Source organism: Microtus oregoni, unplaced genomic scaffold, assembly GCF_018167655.1.
Source record: "Microtus oregoni isolate MIOR12 unplaced genomic scaffold, Mior012 000015F_ref0000493, whole genome shotgun sequence".
In the NCBI taxonomy this organism is placed as follows: Eukaryota; Metazoa; Chordata; class Mammalia; order Rodentia; family Cricetidae; genus Microtus; species Microtus oregoni.
Window position 1 is genome coordinate 20,651,579 of NW_024543074.1, and position 15,941 is coordinate 20,667,519.

The 15,941-nt window shown below is 44.8% G+C and overlaps 1 protein-coding gene across 2 annotated transcripts in view; it reads left to right on the forward strand.

Moving 5' to 3' along the window:
• The window catches only part of Supt6h (SPT6 homolog, histone chaperone and transcription elongation factor), a 38,648-nt gene that overhangs the window by 18,912 nt on the left and 3,795 nt on the right, over positions 1–15,941 (forward strand). For both annotated transcript variants that reach the window (XM_041664045.1, XM_041664046.1), the window contains 15 exons: positions 319–458; positions 567–684; positions 2,216–2,292; positions 2,524–2,659; positions 2,956–3,093; positions 3,165–3,332; positions 4,640–4,767; positions 5,783–5,990; positions 6,623–6,770; positions 8,086–8,228; positions 9,695–9,835; positions 12,088–12,283; positions 12,829–13,067; positions 13,566–13,679; positions 14,049–14,173. In XM_041664045.1, the coding sequence (XP_041519979.1) occupies positions 319–458; positions 567–684; positions 2,216–2,292; positions 2,524–2,659; positions 2,956–3,093; positions 3,165–3,332; positions 4,640–4,767; positions 5,783–5,990; positions 6,623–6,770; positions 8,086–8,228; positions 9,695–9,835; positions 12,088–12,283; positions 12,829–13,067; positions 13,566–13,679; positions 14,049–14,173 (2,219 nt within the window). The remainder of the gene's footprint in view (positions 1–318; positions 459–566; positions 685–2,215; positions 2,293–2,523; positions 2,660–2,955; positions 3,094–3,164; positions 3,333–4,639; positions 4,768–5,782; positions 5,991–6,622; positions 6,771–8,085; positions 8,229–9,694; positions 9,836–12,087; positions 12,284–12,828; positions 13,068–13,565; positions 13,680–14,048; positions 14,174–15,941) is intronic.

Sequence of the window (15,941 nt, forward strand, 5' to 3'; positions counted from 1 at the left end):
CATTTCTCTGCTCCTACTGATTTTTTTTTTTTAAAGACAAAGTCTCTGTAGCCGAAGCTGACCTTGTGGTCCTTCTGATGCTTATGCCACCACACCCCAGCTTTCATTGTCTTTAGTTGAACTGAGAATGAAGATAGCCCAGAGTTGTCTATAGCTAGAGAAAGAATGTCTCTCATTTATGTTGCTGCCATTTCCAGAATGCAATTAAAGTTTTGTGTTGTAGACCTGTCAGGTGGCTAGGAGCATGTGCTTCATGAGCACATACCATTACACATTTGAAGGCCCTGGTGACCATAGTATCCTGTGTCTCTACTTTAGGCTTGTAGCCGAAAGCTCTACAACTGGTTGAGGGTGGCGCCCTACCGACCAGATCAGCAGGTGGAAGAAGACGACGACTTTATGGATGAGAACCAGGGGAAGGGCATTCGAGTCCTAGGCATTGCCTTCTCCTCTGCCAGGTACCTAGCTACCTACCTTGCACCACCACCTGTCTTCCACAGTTTCTTCTTCCCACTGTGGTTCATCCTGCTAATTGTTGCATTCTTCTTCCTGTGTCTGGCTGGCAGAGATCACCCTGTGTTCTGTGCCTTAGTCAATGGTGAGGGAGAAGTGACTGATTTCCTCCGCCTGCCCCATTTCACCAAGCGGCGAACTGCATGGAGAGAAGAAGAGCGGGAAAAGAAAGTAGGTCTCTAGAATAGGTCACAAGTATTTACTCAGTGCACTCTGTACTTCAGTGAGTTCAAGTGTTGTGGTCTAAGCAAAACAACAAAACTTCACATAAGTAAGTCGGGTTCATCACATCTTTTCTTTCTTTTTCTCTCTCTCCCTTTTTTGGTTTTTCAAGACCGGGTTTCTCTGTAGCTTTGGAGCCTGTGCTAAAATTCACTTTGTAGACCAGGCTGGTCTTGAACTCACATAGATCCATTTTCCTCTGCCTCTCTAGTGATGGGGTTAAAGGCGTGCACCACCACTCCTGGCAAGTTTTTTTAAATAACAAAAACATTAATTTAAATAAACAACACTCTACTGATACAATATACAGATATACAAAACAATACATATATAGTACAACAGATACAGCACTCTGCTGATACATTATACAAATATACAAAACAATACATATATAATTCAACACAGATACAGCACTCTACTGGCAGTCTATTCCCCATCTTTTTTTTTTTTTGAGCGCATACTGAACTTTAATTGCACAACAGCGCCATTGTTTTTATGAATTCCATTTCAGACAGTTGGCATATAACCCACACATAATAGTATTGCTGTGATTTTTAGTCGTTTCTTATTTAAGGATCCAAAATATATAATGTTCACAAAATAACACTTGGTAAATGTTAATCAGCTTTTATTTCTACTCCTTTGAAAACACTCTATCCTGATCACTCACACTGATCTGCACGACTAGAGCAGGACAGGCTTTTGATTTTTGAGTCAAGTACTTCTGGGTTTTGGTCGGACTGACTGGCCGTCTTAGCTAACTTTTAGTCGTGCACATCTTTTTTTTTTTCAAAGATTTATTTATTTATACAGTATCCTGCCTGCAGGCCAGAAGAGGGCACCAGAGCTCAATATAGGTGGTTGTGAGCCACCATGTGGTTGCTGGGAATTGAACTCAGGACCTCTGGAAGAGCAGTCAGTGCTCTTAACCGCTGAGCCATTCTCTCCAGCCCCTATTCCCCATCTTAATATTTAAAAATCGTCTCACCTTTAGGAGTCAGTCTCACTTGTAGGCAGTAGATGACACTCTTCACTGGGTGTGGTTTGCTTCTAGCATCCATCAGTGCCTAGGCCTTGTCTACTTCTGGATCTGCAGTGGCTGCTTCTGTTCTTAGCAGCATCTAGGTCAGACTCTTCCATGACTGGGAGCCACTGGGGCATTATTCCAGCTTTTTCCCTGCTTCTTCCCTTCATCACCTCTTTTTCTAAAGAAAGAGGAATTTGAATGCTCTTTTGCTTGATTGTTTTTTTTTGTTTTAAGACGGGGTTTCTCTGTAGCTTTGGAGCCTGTCCTGGAAATGAGCTCTTGTAGACCAGGCTGGCCTCAAACTCACAGAGATCTGCCTGCCTCTGCTTCCTGAGTGATGGGATTAAAGACATGCTACTATACCCAGGAAAATAATCTTAAAAAGAAAATCTCATCTTGCTTGAAATCTTTCCATGCTTGGAGCTCTTCAGCTATAATTTTCTTTTAATCCAGGCTCAAGATATTGAAACCCTAAAGAAGTTTCTTGTGAATAAGAAGCCTCATGTGGTTACTGTTGCAGGAGAGAACAGGTAGGAGCATGAGGCTATGGGCAGGCCTGGTGCAAAGCTTTGACCCAAAGTCACCCATCTCTCATTGCTTAATCTGGCTTTGTTTCTGGGTGTAATGTTGATACTTCAGGGGTCTCTTTAGAGACATGGTTCCTCTTTGCTTTGAAGTTCTTTCTTCCCCACTCCACCTCAGTCAAGAGTACCCATTCCTAAGGAAATAGATCCATTAACCAATACTCCTCATCCTTCCAGGGATGCCCAGATGTTGATTGAGGATGTAAAGCGCATAGTGCATGAGCTGGACCAAGGCCAACAGCTTTCTTCTATTGGGGTGGAGCTAGTTGACAACGAGTTGGCCATTCTGTATATGAACAGCAAGAAATCAGAGGTAATGCCAATTCCCCTGTCCTCGTGGCTTGCTCTGGCAACTACTTTGAACCCCAGAGAGATTAATTAGGAAATGCAGGTTTCAGGGTTAGGGCTATACCTGTTAGTTTATCCATTCAGAGACTTTCTGGTCTACTATAATTCAGATTAACAGCTCCAGAGATTAAAGTGGTCCTTGGAAAACAAAGGCCCCAAAGGGGATTTTTTAAAAAGTGGCTCAAGCCAGAATGGTTTAGATTTCTTCTTACCTTGTCACTGTGGACACCCTAAGGTTCTGTGACCTTCCTTTGGTTCTAGGCAGAGTTCCGGGATTATCCACCAGTTCTGAGACAAGCCGTCTCTCTAGCCCGGCGCATCCAAGACCCTCTGATAGAATTTGCCCAGGTGTGCAGCTCTGATGAAGACATCCTATGTCTCAAGTTTCATCCCTTGCAGGTGAGTAGAATGGACAGGTAAGCCAAGTGGATCAGAAGGCACAGTAACCTTACTTGCTGCTGTATTGGCAGGAGCATGTTGTGAAAGAGGAGCTGCTCAACGCCTTGTACTGTGAATTCATCAACCGAGTCAATGAGGTTGGTGTTGATGTCAACCGCGCCATCGCCCATCCTTACAGCCAGGCCTTGATCCAGTATGTCTGTGGCCTGGGACCTCGAAAAGGAACCCACCTGCTGAAGGTAGGCTTGGATTGATAAGAAAATATCATTTCATTGAGTGTGAAGAGCTTTGCCAATGTGATTGACAGATTAGGGAGGTAAAGCAAGTTGTTGAGAACTACCCAGCTTCAGAGCCAACCTCAGGCCTAGTAGCCAAGCCCTTAATCCTCATTACTGTGCTGTGGTGGCCATAGCCATGATGGAAGCAAGAGAAACCAAAACAGCAGTTTCTCCTCCCAGTGTAAACAGAAAACAACCTCAGAGAGCTTCAATAGCATTCATAACACTGTTTTCCTAACATGAATGTTGCTCTCTTTGTTTCTGTACACTTTCAAGCCATGCACAGTAACATGTCATTGTCTTTTGGGTTGGATTTTCCTTTTGGTTTTTAAGATTTTTTTGGACGGTCAGTGGTGGCACACAACTTTAATCCCAGCACTCAGGAGGCAGAGGCAGGTGGATCTCTGAGTTCAAGGCCAGCCTGGTCTACAGAGCAAGATCCAGAACAACTAGGGCTGTTACACAGATAACCACCCCCCCAATGTTATGTATACAGTGTTCTGCCTACATACCAGAAGAGGGTATCAGATCAAATTATAGATGGTTGTGAGCCAGCGTATGGGTGCTGGGAATTGAACTCAGGACCTCTAGAAGAACAGCCAGTGCTCTTAACTTCTAAGCCATCTTTCCAGCTCTAGCTCTAGTCTGGTTTGTTTTGTTTTGTTTTTCTTTTTCTTTTTTTTTTCTTCAAGACAGGGTTTCCCCTAGCTGGCCTCAAACTCAGAGATTCCACCTGCCTCCCAAAAACTGGGATTAAAGATGTGTGTCACCACCACCTGGCCTTGAATTTTTTTTTTTATTCATTTATTTATTTTTGAGGCCATTTCCTTTAGCATTCAGTGGCCTCAAGCTTAATTTGTAGGTGAGGTTGACCTTGAACTCCTTATGATCCTTCTGCCTTAATCTAGCAATACACGTGTGTGCCACCATGCCCAGCTATACATAGTCTGATAGGTAAGTTGTATCTCAAAGGCATTATTAAGTGGTAACTTGGTGGTGTCCCAGATACTATATTTGACAGAGGTCAAGCCATAGAATTTTTTTTTTCTACAGGTTTCTCTGTAGTTTTTTGGAGCCTGTCCTGGAACTAGCTCTTGTAGACCAGGCTGGCCTCGAATTCACAGAGATTCGCCTGCCTCTGCCTCCCAGGTGCTGGGATTAAAGGCGTGTGCCGCCACCGCCTGACCGAACCATAGAAATTTAACAGAAAACAGTCTAGGGATGCAGGCCCTCTTACTGCCCTGCTCACTTCTAGCCCTCTTCCCTAGATCTTGAAACAGAACAATACCCGTCTCGAGAGCCGAACTCAGCTGGTTACCATGTGTCACATGGGTCCCAAAGTCTTCATGAATTGTGCTGGCTTCCTCAAGATCGACACTGCCTCTCTGGGGGACAGGTGATACCCTCTGCTTAGATAGGCCAGCAGCAATTACTTGGGCGTTGATTTGGGGCGTCAGGAAATTAGGCCTTTGAAAGGGTCCCAGACCAATTAAGAAATGTTTTAAAGAAAAGGTAAGAAGTCGCCCCTGACCTATGGAAGAGATCAGTTGTGAGGCTTTTTCCTGTGAGAGGGAGACACAGAAGCACCAGTGTTGTCTTTAAAAGAGAAAGCATAAGATTGTTCTCAGGTGAAGTGGGGAACAGAAAGGGGCCATGGGAAAAGAGCATGGGTGTGAAGAGGCTCAGGACGGGGAGAGAGATGTGTTCTGTTTTAGGATGGTGGTACTGAGACTTCATTATTGACCTCTTCCTCTCCAGAAGTTATCAACTCAGTCTTTGGAGGATCTTTTCCACGGGCACATAGCTCCTCATTCAGTAATGGAAGTCAGTGGGGAAATAGGCTTCAAGTTCTAAACCTTCATTTTCCACTCAGCTTTGCTGTAACACTCCACGAATAACATAGGCCCATGTGAGTGCACGGGCAAGACCAGCCTGGGAAGGCTTTATGGGGGAAAACAGCTGCCAGCAAATTCTCAGAGGTTTTTTTCCCCCTTCTTGTTTTATAACTCTTAAGTTCACTATATAAAATTCAACAGAAAGAACTATTATACAGAAAGTGGAAGTCCCCCATAATTCCACCCCCCAGAGAAAACTACCATAACAATTTTTATGTATACTACAATTTCCTAAATTTTATTTTTGCTATGCATTTACTAACTACTCATTTACTTCAAAAGTGAGATCACATGGTTCATAGTGTTTTGCAGTGCATTTTTCACATATCAGTATATCATGGCCATCTCCCCATATCAGCAAACATAAATTTCCTTCATTCTTTTTAATGGCTATGTAGTATTCCATCATATGGAGTACCCTGGTTTACCCAGCCAGTTCTGCATTGGTGAACATTTGGGTTGTTAATTAATTGAAATTTGTGGTTTTATATCTTGCTGTTTCTTCCCTTCCTCCAGCACTGACTCATACATTGAAGTCCTTGATGGCTCCCGAGTCCACCCTGAGACATACGAATGGGCCAGGAAGATGGCAGTGGACGCCTTGGAATATGACGAGTCTGCAGAGGACGCCAATCCTGCAGGAGCCCTTGAGGAAATCTTGGAAAACCCAGAGCGACTCAAGGATCTAGACCTTGATGCCTTCGCAGAAGAACTAGAGAGACAGGTAGGCAGCTATGAGTCCTGGCAGGCAAGAACTCTTCTCAAGCAGCTGTGTGGGGAGGAACTTGGACAGCAGATGTTCAAGAGAAACCCTGATACTATTGTGTTGAAGCCTTGACCTTTTCCTCTTCCTGCCCGTGCTGTACTAGGTTTGTTGAAGGAAACTTTCAGACACTTATAGTGAGCCAGGAAAGAGTCGGGTACCATGACCTTAAAGTGAGGGCAGGGCAGAGGGAGTGGGGATGTGTACTGTGCTTGCGCTTAAGGCCTTATTCTAAATCCTCCCCAAGAGCAGAACTTTACACTGCCTCCTTAATCATGGGGCTCCTGAAGCATACTGTGTCCTAAGGGCAACCTTGAAATCTCCTCTATTGAGATAGGAACAGTAACACACACCTGTAATAAATAATCCCAGCTATTCAGGAGGTTAAAGCAGGACGATCACACGTTCAAGGGCTACTTGGACAACATAGACACCAATGAGGGAAAAGGTGAAAGAAGTGAGAATTTCCTTCAGTAAATGTTGACAGTAAAGAAAAGCATGGACAGGTGCAAACTGTATACCTCCTGTCACTAAAATTCCCAGTGAGTCAGGTTGGGGGCTGTGAGGCTTTTCCTAATGGACGTCTTCCTCAGGGCTATGGTGACAAGCACATCACACTGTATGATATCCGAGCAGAGCTCAGTTGTCGGTATAAGGACCTCAGGACAGCCTACCGCTCTCCTAACACAGAGGAGATCTTCAATATGTTAACCAAAGAGACTCCGGAGACCTTCTACATTGGTGAGTTATGAGTCTGTATTTATACTCAGAGAATGCTGTTGGAGAACTCAGGCATTTACCACATGCACATAAACTGAAAATGATTTCAGTAGAGGAAGACAGTTTTGCAGGATATGGTGGCACACACCTTTAATCCTCCCAGAGGCAGGCTGGTCTGCAGAACAAGTTCCAGAACACCTAGGGATACACATAGAAACCCTGTCTCGAAAAAAACAAACCAAAAAAAGTTTGTATGTCAGGTGAGGAAGACCAAGAGACCTAGTGTCCTAGTTGCTTTCCTGATGCTGGGATAAAGCACTGACCAAAAGCAGCTTTTGAGGAGGAAAGTGCTTATTACATCTTCCAGGTTAGAGTCCATCATTGAGGGAAGGAAGCCAGGACTTCTTTCTGCTTGAGGCAGGGACTGAAGCAGACACCATGGAGCAATGCTGCTTGCTCTTACTGGCTTGCTGTCAGGCTAGTGTTCAACTGCCTTTCTTCATCCCGCAGTACTTGCCTAGGAGTGATGCTGTCCATAGTAGGCTAGGCCCTCCTCTTTCAGTTAGCAGTCAAAAAAATGTCCCCAATGACATGTCCACAGGCCAACCTGATAGAGTAATTCCTCAGTTGATGTCTCCTCTTCTTAGGTGACTCTACTTTTTGTGAAGTTGACAAAATTAACCAGTATAGCTCTTAGGAAATAATGCAAGGCCTAGACTGGAAGTCAAATCTGTCCGCACCTGTTGGCGCAGACCCGTCACCTCTCCTACTTGGGAGGGTAAAGCAGGAGGACTGTAAATTTGGGGACAGCCAAAGCTACAGAGTGAATTCACAGGAATTTGGTGAGAAGGATCTCACAGTGAAAGGTAAAAGGCAGGTGTAACTCCCTGTTGTAGCATTTCTCTAGTATTTTCAAGGCCCTGAGTTCAATCCCCAACACCGCCAAAGTACAAATAAAGTTCTGTCTCTATCTTGCTTTGAGGTCTTTCTTGGAGTTGTCTTTTAGGCATCATTTCTCTGACATTAAATATAGGGAAGGTCTCAGCCCTCCAGGATGAGATGCTGTGAGATGTGTTGTGTCAGCAAGGGGCAGTGGGAAGGAGGCAGCTCTCTAGTCTCATTTTTTTGTTGTTGTTCTTTTCTTTTTTTTTTTTTCAAGATAGGGTTTCTCTGCGTAGCTTTGGGGCCTGTCCTGAAACTTTCTCTATAGACCACGCTGGCCTCGAACTCCCAGAGATGTGCCTGTCTCTGCCTCCCGAGTGCTGGGATTAAAGTGTGCAGTACCACCGCGCCTGACTCCCTCCATTCTCTTAGTAACCTGCTTTCTTTCCTATAGGAAAGCTCATCATCTGTAATGTTACTGGCATTGCTCACAGGCGCCCACAGGGTGAGAGCTATGACCAGGCCATCCGAAATGATGAAACAGGACTATGGCAGTGCCCCTTCTGTCAACAGGACAACTTCCCTGAACTAAGCGAGGTATGTGCTGCAGTGTTGCTGTAAGTTGTTTTTTGTTTTTTTTTTTAACTGAGAAGTCTGATGATTTGAGAGAGTATTTTAGTTCATGCTCTCATCAAAAAAGTACACAAAGGAAGAGGGTGGAAGACAATTTTAACATGAATCTCCTCTTTTCATTCTGACGCAGTCACTGTAACCTCTAATTCTTGCCCTGCTTTCCGTCTGTCACTCTGGTGAGTTAGGACTTAGATGTGTTTTCATCCACAGAGTAGACAGTGTCCTTATACTTGCTTGAGGGTGTGTGTGCCTCTGTATGATTTTTGTATTATCCCCGCTCTGATTTCCCTTGATTCTTTTAGGCATGATGTGCCTGCCTACCTTTTATATTTCTTTCTTTTTTTTAAAAAAAAATATTTATTTATTTATTTATTTGTTATGTATACAATAGTCTATCTGTGTGTATGCCTGCAGGCCAGAAGAAGGTATCAGACCTTATTACAGATGATTGTGAGCCACCATGTGGTTGCTGGGAATTGAACTCAGGACCTTTGGAAGAGCAGGCAATGCTCTTAACCACTGAGCCATCTCTCCAGCCCCCATTTCTTTTTTTTTTCCCTCTGATTTCCCTTGATTCTTTTAGGCATGATGTGCCTGCCTACCTTTTATATTTCTTTTTTTTTTTTCCCTCTGTAGATGAGGTCTCATTATGTACCCTTGACTGGCCTGGAGCCCACTATGTAGATGAGGCTGGCTTTGAACTCATAGAGATAGATCCTGCCTCTGCCTCCTCAGTGCTGAAATTTAAGGTGTGCGTCACCATACCCAGCTATCACATTCTTTTTTAACATCACCTAGTGTTTTCTGCTTTTTCACTTATTATTAGGTCCATTGTAGCAAGTTCTTATATAGATACTTGTCACACTCACTAGGACAGAACAGAACAAAAGAAACCACAGTGGAATTAGGAAGTCAGTTGGTTGAGCGTGAAAGTTTCATCTAATGACCTTAGTGACAAACATGAAGTCAAGGAATCTGGACGTTCACAGATTTGTTTGGTGTGTAACTAACTGAGTTTCCAGACCAGTGCTGAGCATCAGTGGTAGAATAAGTTACAGCAACCTTAGATAGCCTTTTCTGTTGGTTTGTGTGGTTTTTAGTTTCTTATTTCTTTTGTATATTTGTGTACACACCATTTGTGTGTGTGTTGGTTAGTGGGGGTGGAGGATTCTCCTATTGCATGCATCCCAGGGATCAAACTAAAGTCATCAGGCCTGGTGGCAGGAGCCTTTCCCCATTTGCCCTTATAACTAGAATTATTGTTTATGAGCTTCTGTATGGATACTGGGAATTGACCCCAGGTTCTTTGCAAGAGAAATAAATACTCTTAACCACTGGACCATCTCTCCAGTCTTCCCATTCCCCCCAGTACTCTCTTCTGAACACAGGAACTCCAGAATCTTAATAATCAACCTCCTTTCTCTTCTCAGGTCTGGAACCACTTCGACAGTGGTTCGTGCCCTGGCCAGGCCATTGGTGTGAAAACAAGGCTTGACAATGGTGTCACTGGCTTCATCCCTACCAAATTTCTCAGTGACAAGGTGGTGAAGAGGCCAGAGGAGCGAGTGAAGGTAGATGGATGACTAGCCTGTGGAGTAGTGTGTTTTCCAGTTGCCCCACTTGGGCTTTCTAACTTGGGGCTGCCCCCACCAGGAGTTGGGCTCTGTTCCCAGTGACTGCTGGTGGTGAGGGCAGAAAGAGGATTTATAATAACTGGAAGAAGCCTGTTGGGAGCATCTGAATGAGTAGTGGCTTTTGTCTGCTGCATTTGTAAAGCAGTTTCTGCTGGTCTCAAGCCCTTTGGGAAAGGGTTCCTTCCTGTGTGGGAAGCTGTGGTTTTAGCACAAGGCAGGAAGTGAGACCCAACCTCACAAATAAGAAAGCACTGCCTGTTCTCCCCTTTAGACAGTGTTGCTCAGGAGATTGCAGAGCTGTGTGACACAGCCCTATCTATAGACTACCTCTGGGCTTCACAGTAGGACAGGGCCACACAGAAGGAAGGTCTGAATGAGAGGTTGGCAGTAAGTCTCCTCCTGCAGCCGCCGTGAACTGGGCTTCAGCTAGACACTCATTGTGTTCATTCTGTCCTCCACCCCGTGTGTTTATCTGCGTGTGTGTGTGTGTGTGTGTGTGTGTGTGTGTGTGTTAGACAGTCAGTGAGTGTGGTCCGTGTTCTGTCCTCCACCCCGTGTGAGGCAGTTATACACATACACTTGGTGGTCAGAGAATAGCTTTTCCAGAGTTGATCCTCTCCTTCCACCCTGGGTTGTTGGTTTGGATTGGGGGCAGGGTGGGGCATATGTTTAGTTTTTGAGACTTATAACTTGATGTTATAGACCATTATAGAGATCTGCTTGCCTCTCTCTCTTGAGTGCTGGGGTTAAAGGTGTGCACCACTATACCCAGTTTTACCTCAGTTTTTATGGTTCCTTGTGTAGGAAGGATCAGACTCAGGTCTCCAGGCTTGCATAAGTGCCTTTACACACTGAACCGTCCCCCCAGCCATCTCTATTTTGTCTCTAATCCTACAACTTCAGATACGCTTTTTCTCCTCTAAGATAGGGTCTTATGTAACCCAGCTTTAAATTTTGTATGTAGCTGAGGGAGGACCTTCAACTTCTAATCTCCCTGCCTCTACCTCCCAAGTGTTAAAATTAACAGACATGTGCCATCCTGTTTCTGTGTAGTGCTAGGAATTAAATCTAGGGTCTGTGAATGCTGGGAAAGCATTCTAGTAGTTGAGCCACCTCTTCAGCTCCCCGATTTCTTTAGAGACATCTAAGTCAGTGGTGTGACTGGATCCAGATTTGCCAGACACCCTGTGTCTTAGTTACTTACTGTTTTATTGCTGCGAAAAGACAACATGACCAAGGCAGCTTATACAAGAAAGCATTTAATTGGAAGCTTACTTAACAGTTTTAGGTTAGTCCATGAGCATCATGACTCAGCGGCTAAGAGCACTGCCTGCTCTTCCAAAACTCCTGAGTTAAATTCCCAGCAACCACATAGTGGCTCACAACCCTCTGTAATGAGATCTGGTGCTCTTTTAAGGAAGAGATCTGATCAGTCATCCTTATCAACATAGACCTTGAAACCTAATATGAACAAGTTCAACATAGCCACCATATACGGGCTTCCCATGCATGCTTCAGCCTTGCCAAGGCATAAATTTCTTTTCTTTTTTCTTTCTTTCTTTTTTTTTTTTTTTTTTGTCAGTTTCATAATCATCATGGTGGAAAGTGGAAAGGTGGCAGGCATGGCTCTAAAGCAGTAGCTGAGAGTTTTTTACATACTGATCCATAGGCCACAGGCAGAGAAAGGTGCTGGTCTAGCCTGGGCTTTTGAACCCTCAATACTAATCCTAGTAACACCCCTCCTGCAACTAGGCCCTGCTTCCTAATCTTTCCAACAGTTCATCATCTGAAGACTAAGCATACAAATATATGAGTCTGGGGGCCATTTTCATCCAACTTTCCTAACCTGTATGAGTCAATCTGGGAGGGCTGTGGGCTTAAGGCTCAAAAAAGACGTTCTTATAGTGAAGTGAGGATTTTCAACAGGATCCAAAAAGACTGCTTAAATCAGGAGAAATAGACAAACAGCTTCTCAGAAAAGAGCGTGAGCTTTAGCGAGCAGAAGAATGTTGGTAATGACCCTCCAGTTTTCCAGCATACACCTGCCTACTCCAAATTCTACCCTGCCATTTGGTAGCTGACTTTGGGCAAGCCCCACCTTTCTGTTTGGGCTTTGCAGTTCTATGTGAAATAAAACATTGGACTAGATAGTCTTTGTCCCTTCCAGCTCACATGTTCTGTGGATCTAGGTGGGGATGACTGTTCACTGCCGTATCATGAAGATTGATATTGAAAAGTTCAGTGCAGACCTGACCTGCCGGACCTCAGACCTCATGGACAGGAACAATGAGTGGAAACTGCCCAAGGACACCTACTATGATTTTGATGCTGAAGCTGCAGACCACAAGCAGGAAGAGGACATGAAGCGAAAGCAGCAACGAACTAGTGAGTGACCAGCAGTAGGCCTTGCACCTGAATGCTACAGCTTATACTTGGGGACTTAGGCTGCAGAGTTTATGTGCATCAGTTCCCCGGGAGGTGAGGGTGCCCGGTTTTATGAGGCCCAGAGGCATGAAAGACAAGTGTGAGCAGAACTGGAACCACAGTCTCCTGGTTTACATTTTGCTAAACTTCATTTACTCAAACAGTCTAAGAACTGAGGTTGAAGCCGGGCGGTGGTGGCGCACGCCTTTAATCCCAGCACTCGGGAGGCAGAGGCAGGCGGATCTCTGTGAGTTCGAGACCAGCCTGGTCTACAAGAGCTAGTTCCAGGACAGGCTCCAAAACCACAGAGAAACCCTGACTCGAAAAACCAAAAAAAAAAAAAAAAAAAAAAAAAAGAACTGAGGTTGATAGCTCATTCACATCAGAGAACCCAAGCCCAGAAAGTGTCTCGGAATCCCATAGTGGGTCAGAAGCTATCCATGATTGTCCTGTTGCTGTCAGCTCCTAACCCATCACCTGGTCTGTCTCTCTCCTGCCCCCTTCAGCATACATCAAGCGAGTGATTGCACATCCATCTTTCCATAACATAAATTTCAAGCAAGCAGAAAAGATGATGGAGACCATGGACCAAGGCGATGTTATCATCCGGCCCAGCAGCAAGGGTGAAAACCATCTGACCGTGACCTGGAAAGTCAGTGATGGCATCTACCAGCATGTGGATGTGCGGGAGGAGGGCAAGGAAAATGCCTTCAGCCTGGGAGCCACTTTATGGATCAACAGTGAGGTGAGCCGTGCCTGAACAAGTTCTTTCTGGTTGCTTTCACCTGACACCTAGCTTGAACACATCATACATATTTGTGATATGCAGCACAACAAAGCAAGGTAATTTATAGAATAAATTACTAGCTCCCCCCCCCCCCCATATTTCTAATTTTAAAATCGCTTAGAGAGAATTATTGAGGAAGTGGAGAAAATGATGGAGTGCGTACATACATACATACACATGAGGTGTCTTATCTGTGTTCAGTAGGGAGATATCCAAAGTTCCCCATTGTTCCTAAATACAGTGAAACATCACAGTTAGTATTTAAAGAACTTTATTCTGGTAAGCCAGTGTCTGGGATTTAGTCACACCAGTTGATAAATTGAAGGGATTTTGCAGTAGAATGAGGGGGAGGTCAGCCCCTGCTGAGCAGAACTGCTGTCGTGTCCCTTCAGGGTGGTTTATAAAAGAGTCTCAGGTCTGGATGTGACATGTGAGGTCTTAATGGTCTTCCTGTAGGAATTTGAAGACTTGGATGAGATTGTTGCCCGCTATGTCCAGCCCATGGCTTCCTTTGCTCGAGACCTTCTGAACCACAAGTATTACCAGGACTGTAGTGGTGGGGACCGGAAGGTAAGTCCGAGACACTGTGAGGATGGCACCTTCCAGGCTCTTAAGGGTGGACACTTGGGGCTGGAGAGATGGCTCAGAGGTTAAGAGCATTGCCTGCTCTTCCAAAGGTCCTGAGTTCAATTCCCGGCAACCACATGGTGGCTCACAACCATCTGTAATGAAGTCTGGTGCCCTCTTCTGGCCTGCAGACATACACGCAGACAGAATATTGTACACATAAATAAATATTAAAAAAAAAAAAAAGGGAGTGGACACTTCCTCTGAGTGTAAGGGTCTCAGTGGTGAAGGAAGTATATGTGCGTATGTACCAGTCATTGTATACCAAGCATGCTCTACCATTCCAACCTGTCCCCCTCATTCTACCCCCAGAAGTTAGAGGAGCTGCTCATCAAAACTAAGAAGGAGAAGCCCACCTTCATCCCTTACTTCATCTGTGCCTGCAAGGAACTTCCCGGCAAGTTCCTTCTGGGATACCAACCCCGGGGTAAACCCAGGTGAGCACTGGTGCTGAGAAGCTGCTGCCTTTGGGGTCTACACATAGGCTAGAAGAGAGCCACACCACTCTGGTTCCACCTTCCTTCGTCCTCTTAACCCGTTGAGAGGTAGGGAAAGAGTTCATGATGCACATCTATCCAGGCAGTGACTGCACAGAATCGTATGCATCAGGAGAATTTTGTGGTGGTTTGGTTTTGTTGCTGATTCTTTTCCTTCCTTCTTTCCTTCCTTCCTTCCTTCCTTCCTTCCTATGTAAGCTGATTGATTGTGATGTAATGTGATGTAAATGACAGTGTTGTCTACATGCCTGGTAGAGACAGAAAGCAACGAGTCACCTAAGAAAGTCACCCTCATCCACACTAGAAAAGGAATTCCCTTCGCTACCACTCCCCAGGCACTACAGTGATTAGGAAGGCTTCCTCATTCATTTTTCTAGAACTTTCAGCACATGGTAGCTCACTGATGCTACATTGTGTATCTTCTTTTTTTTTTTTTTTTTTTTTCTTTTTTTTTCTTTTTGGTTTTTCGAGACAGGGTTTCTCTGTGGTTTTGGAGCCTGTCCTGGAACTAGCTCTTGTAGACCAGGCTGGTTTCGAACTCACAGAGATCCGCCTGCCTCTGCCTCCCAAGTGCTGGGATTAAAGGCGTGCGCCACCACCGCCCAGCTCATTGTGTATCTTCTGAGTGTGGATGAGGTGGATGTGTCTCCTACTCTGTTCCCTTCCATGTATGACTGGCAGGCTGCTTTGTCTGAGGCTTTCCTTCTGCACCTCTCTAGCTCACCCTGTCCAGTTTCCTTAGCGGGACCTGCTTAGGTCTTTTAAACACTCTAGTGATGATAGCTGCCTTCTCTGCCTGGCACGAGCCATCCTACCCTTAGCACTGTATTGGTCATATGTGATACATAGTGGAGCTCTGGAGCCTTGTGGCACCTGGAATATCATGCTCTTTTTTGAAATACCTAGAGTGGCAGCCAGGACACTGTGAGATTATGAACATCTCATGAAGACCACATAAGAAAGTTGAAGACATGAAAGAAAGATTCAACACAGTAGCTTCTCATAGAAGGGAGCAGAGACTCCTTGACTTCTGTCTGTGTATGGAGATTTAGAAAGTAGTTTTTGAGTGTAAGTGAGGCCTTCAGCATGTTTAGCATTGTCTCAGTTGTTTGTGGCTCTTCTTGAGTGAGCGTAGCACTACGTTTAGGTATGATGACTGCCTTGTATACTTGCTCCATTGTTCCTTGTGACTGTCCTTTAGGTCTAAGGGCTGTTGTGCTTGGTACATGGGCGGTAAATACAGAACTCAAACTTAGAACTAGAACCAGGTATGAAACTAAGTAAGGCCCATCCTCTTAGCCAGTTGGCTACTCTCACAAATAGTGAGTGAGGACAGACTAACCACCTTTCGAGTGCTAAAGAGTTTGCCTTTTCTCCTTTTTTTTATTTATTTATTTTTTAATTTATTTATTTATTATGTATACAGTGTTTTGCCTGGGTGTATTCTTGTAAACCAGAAGAGGGCACCAGATCTCATTGCAGATGGTTGTGAGCCACCATGTGGTTGCTGGGAATTGAACTCAGGACCTCTGGAAGAGTAGTCAGTGCTCTTAACCTCTGAGCCGTCTCTGCAGTCCCTCCTTTTTTTTTTTTTTTTTTTTTTTTTTGAGATGGGCTTTCTCTGTGTAACAGCCCTGGCTGTCCTAGCTCTGTAGACCAGGCTGGCCTTTAAGTCACAGAGATCCATCAGGCTCTGCCTCCTGAATGC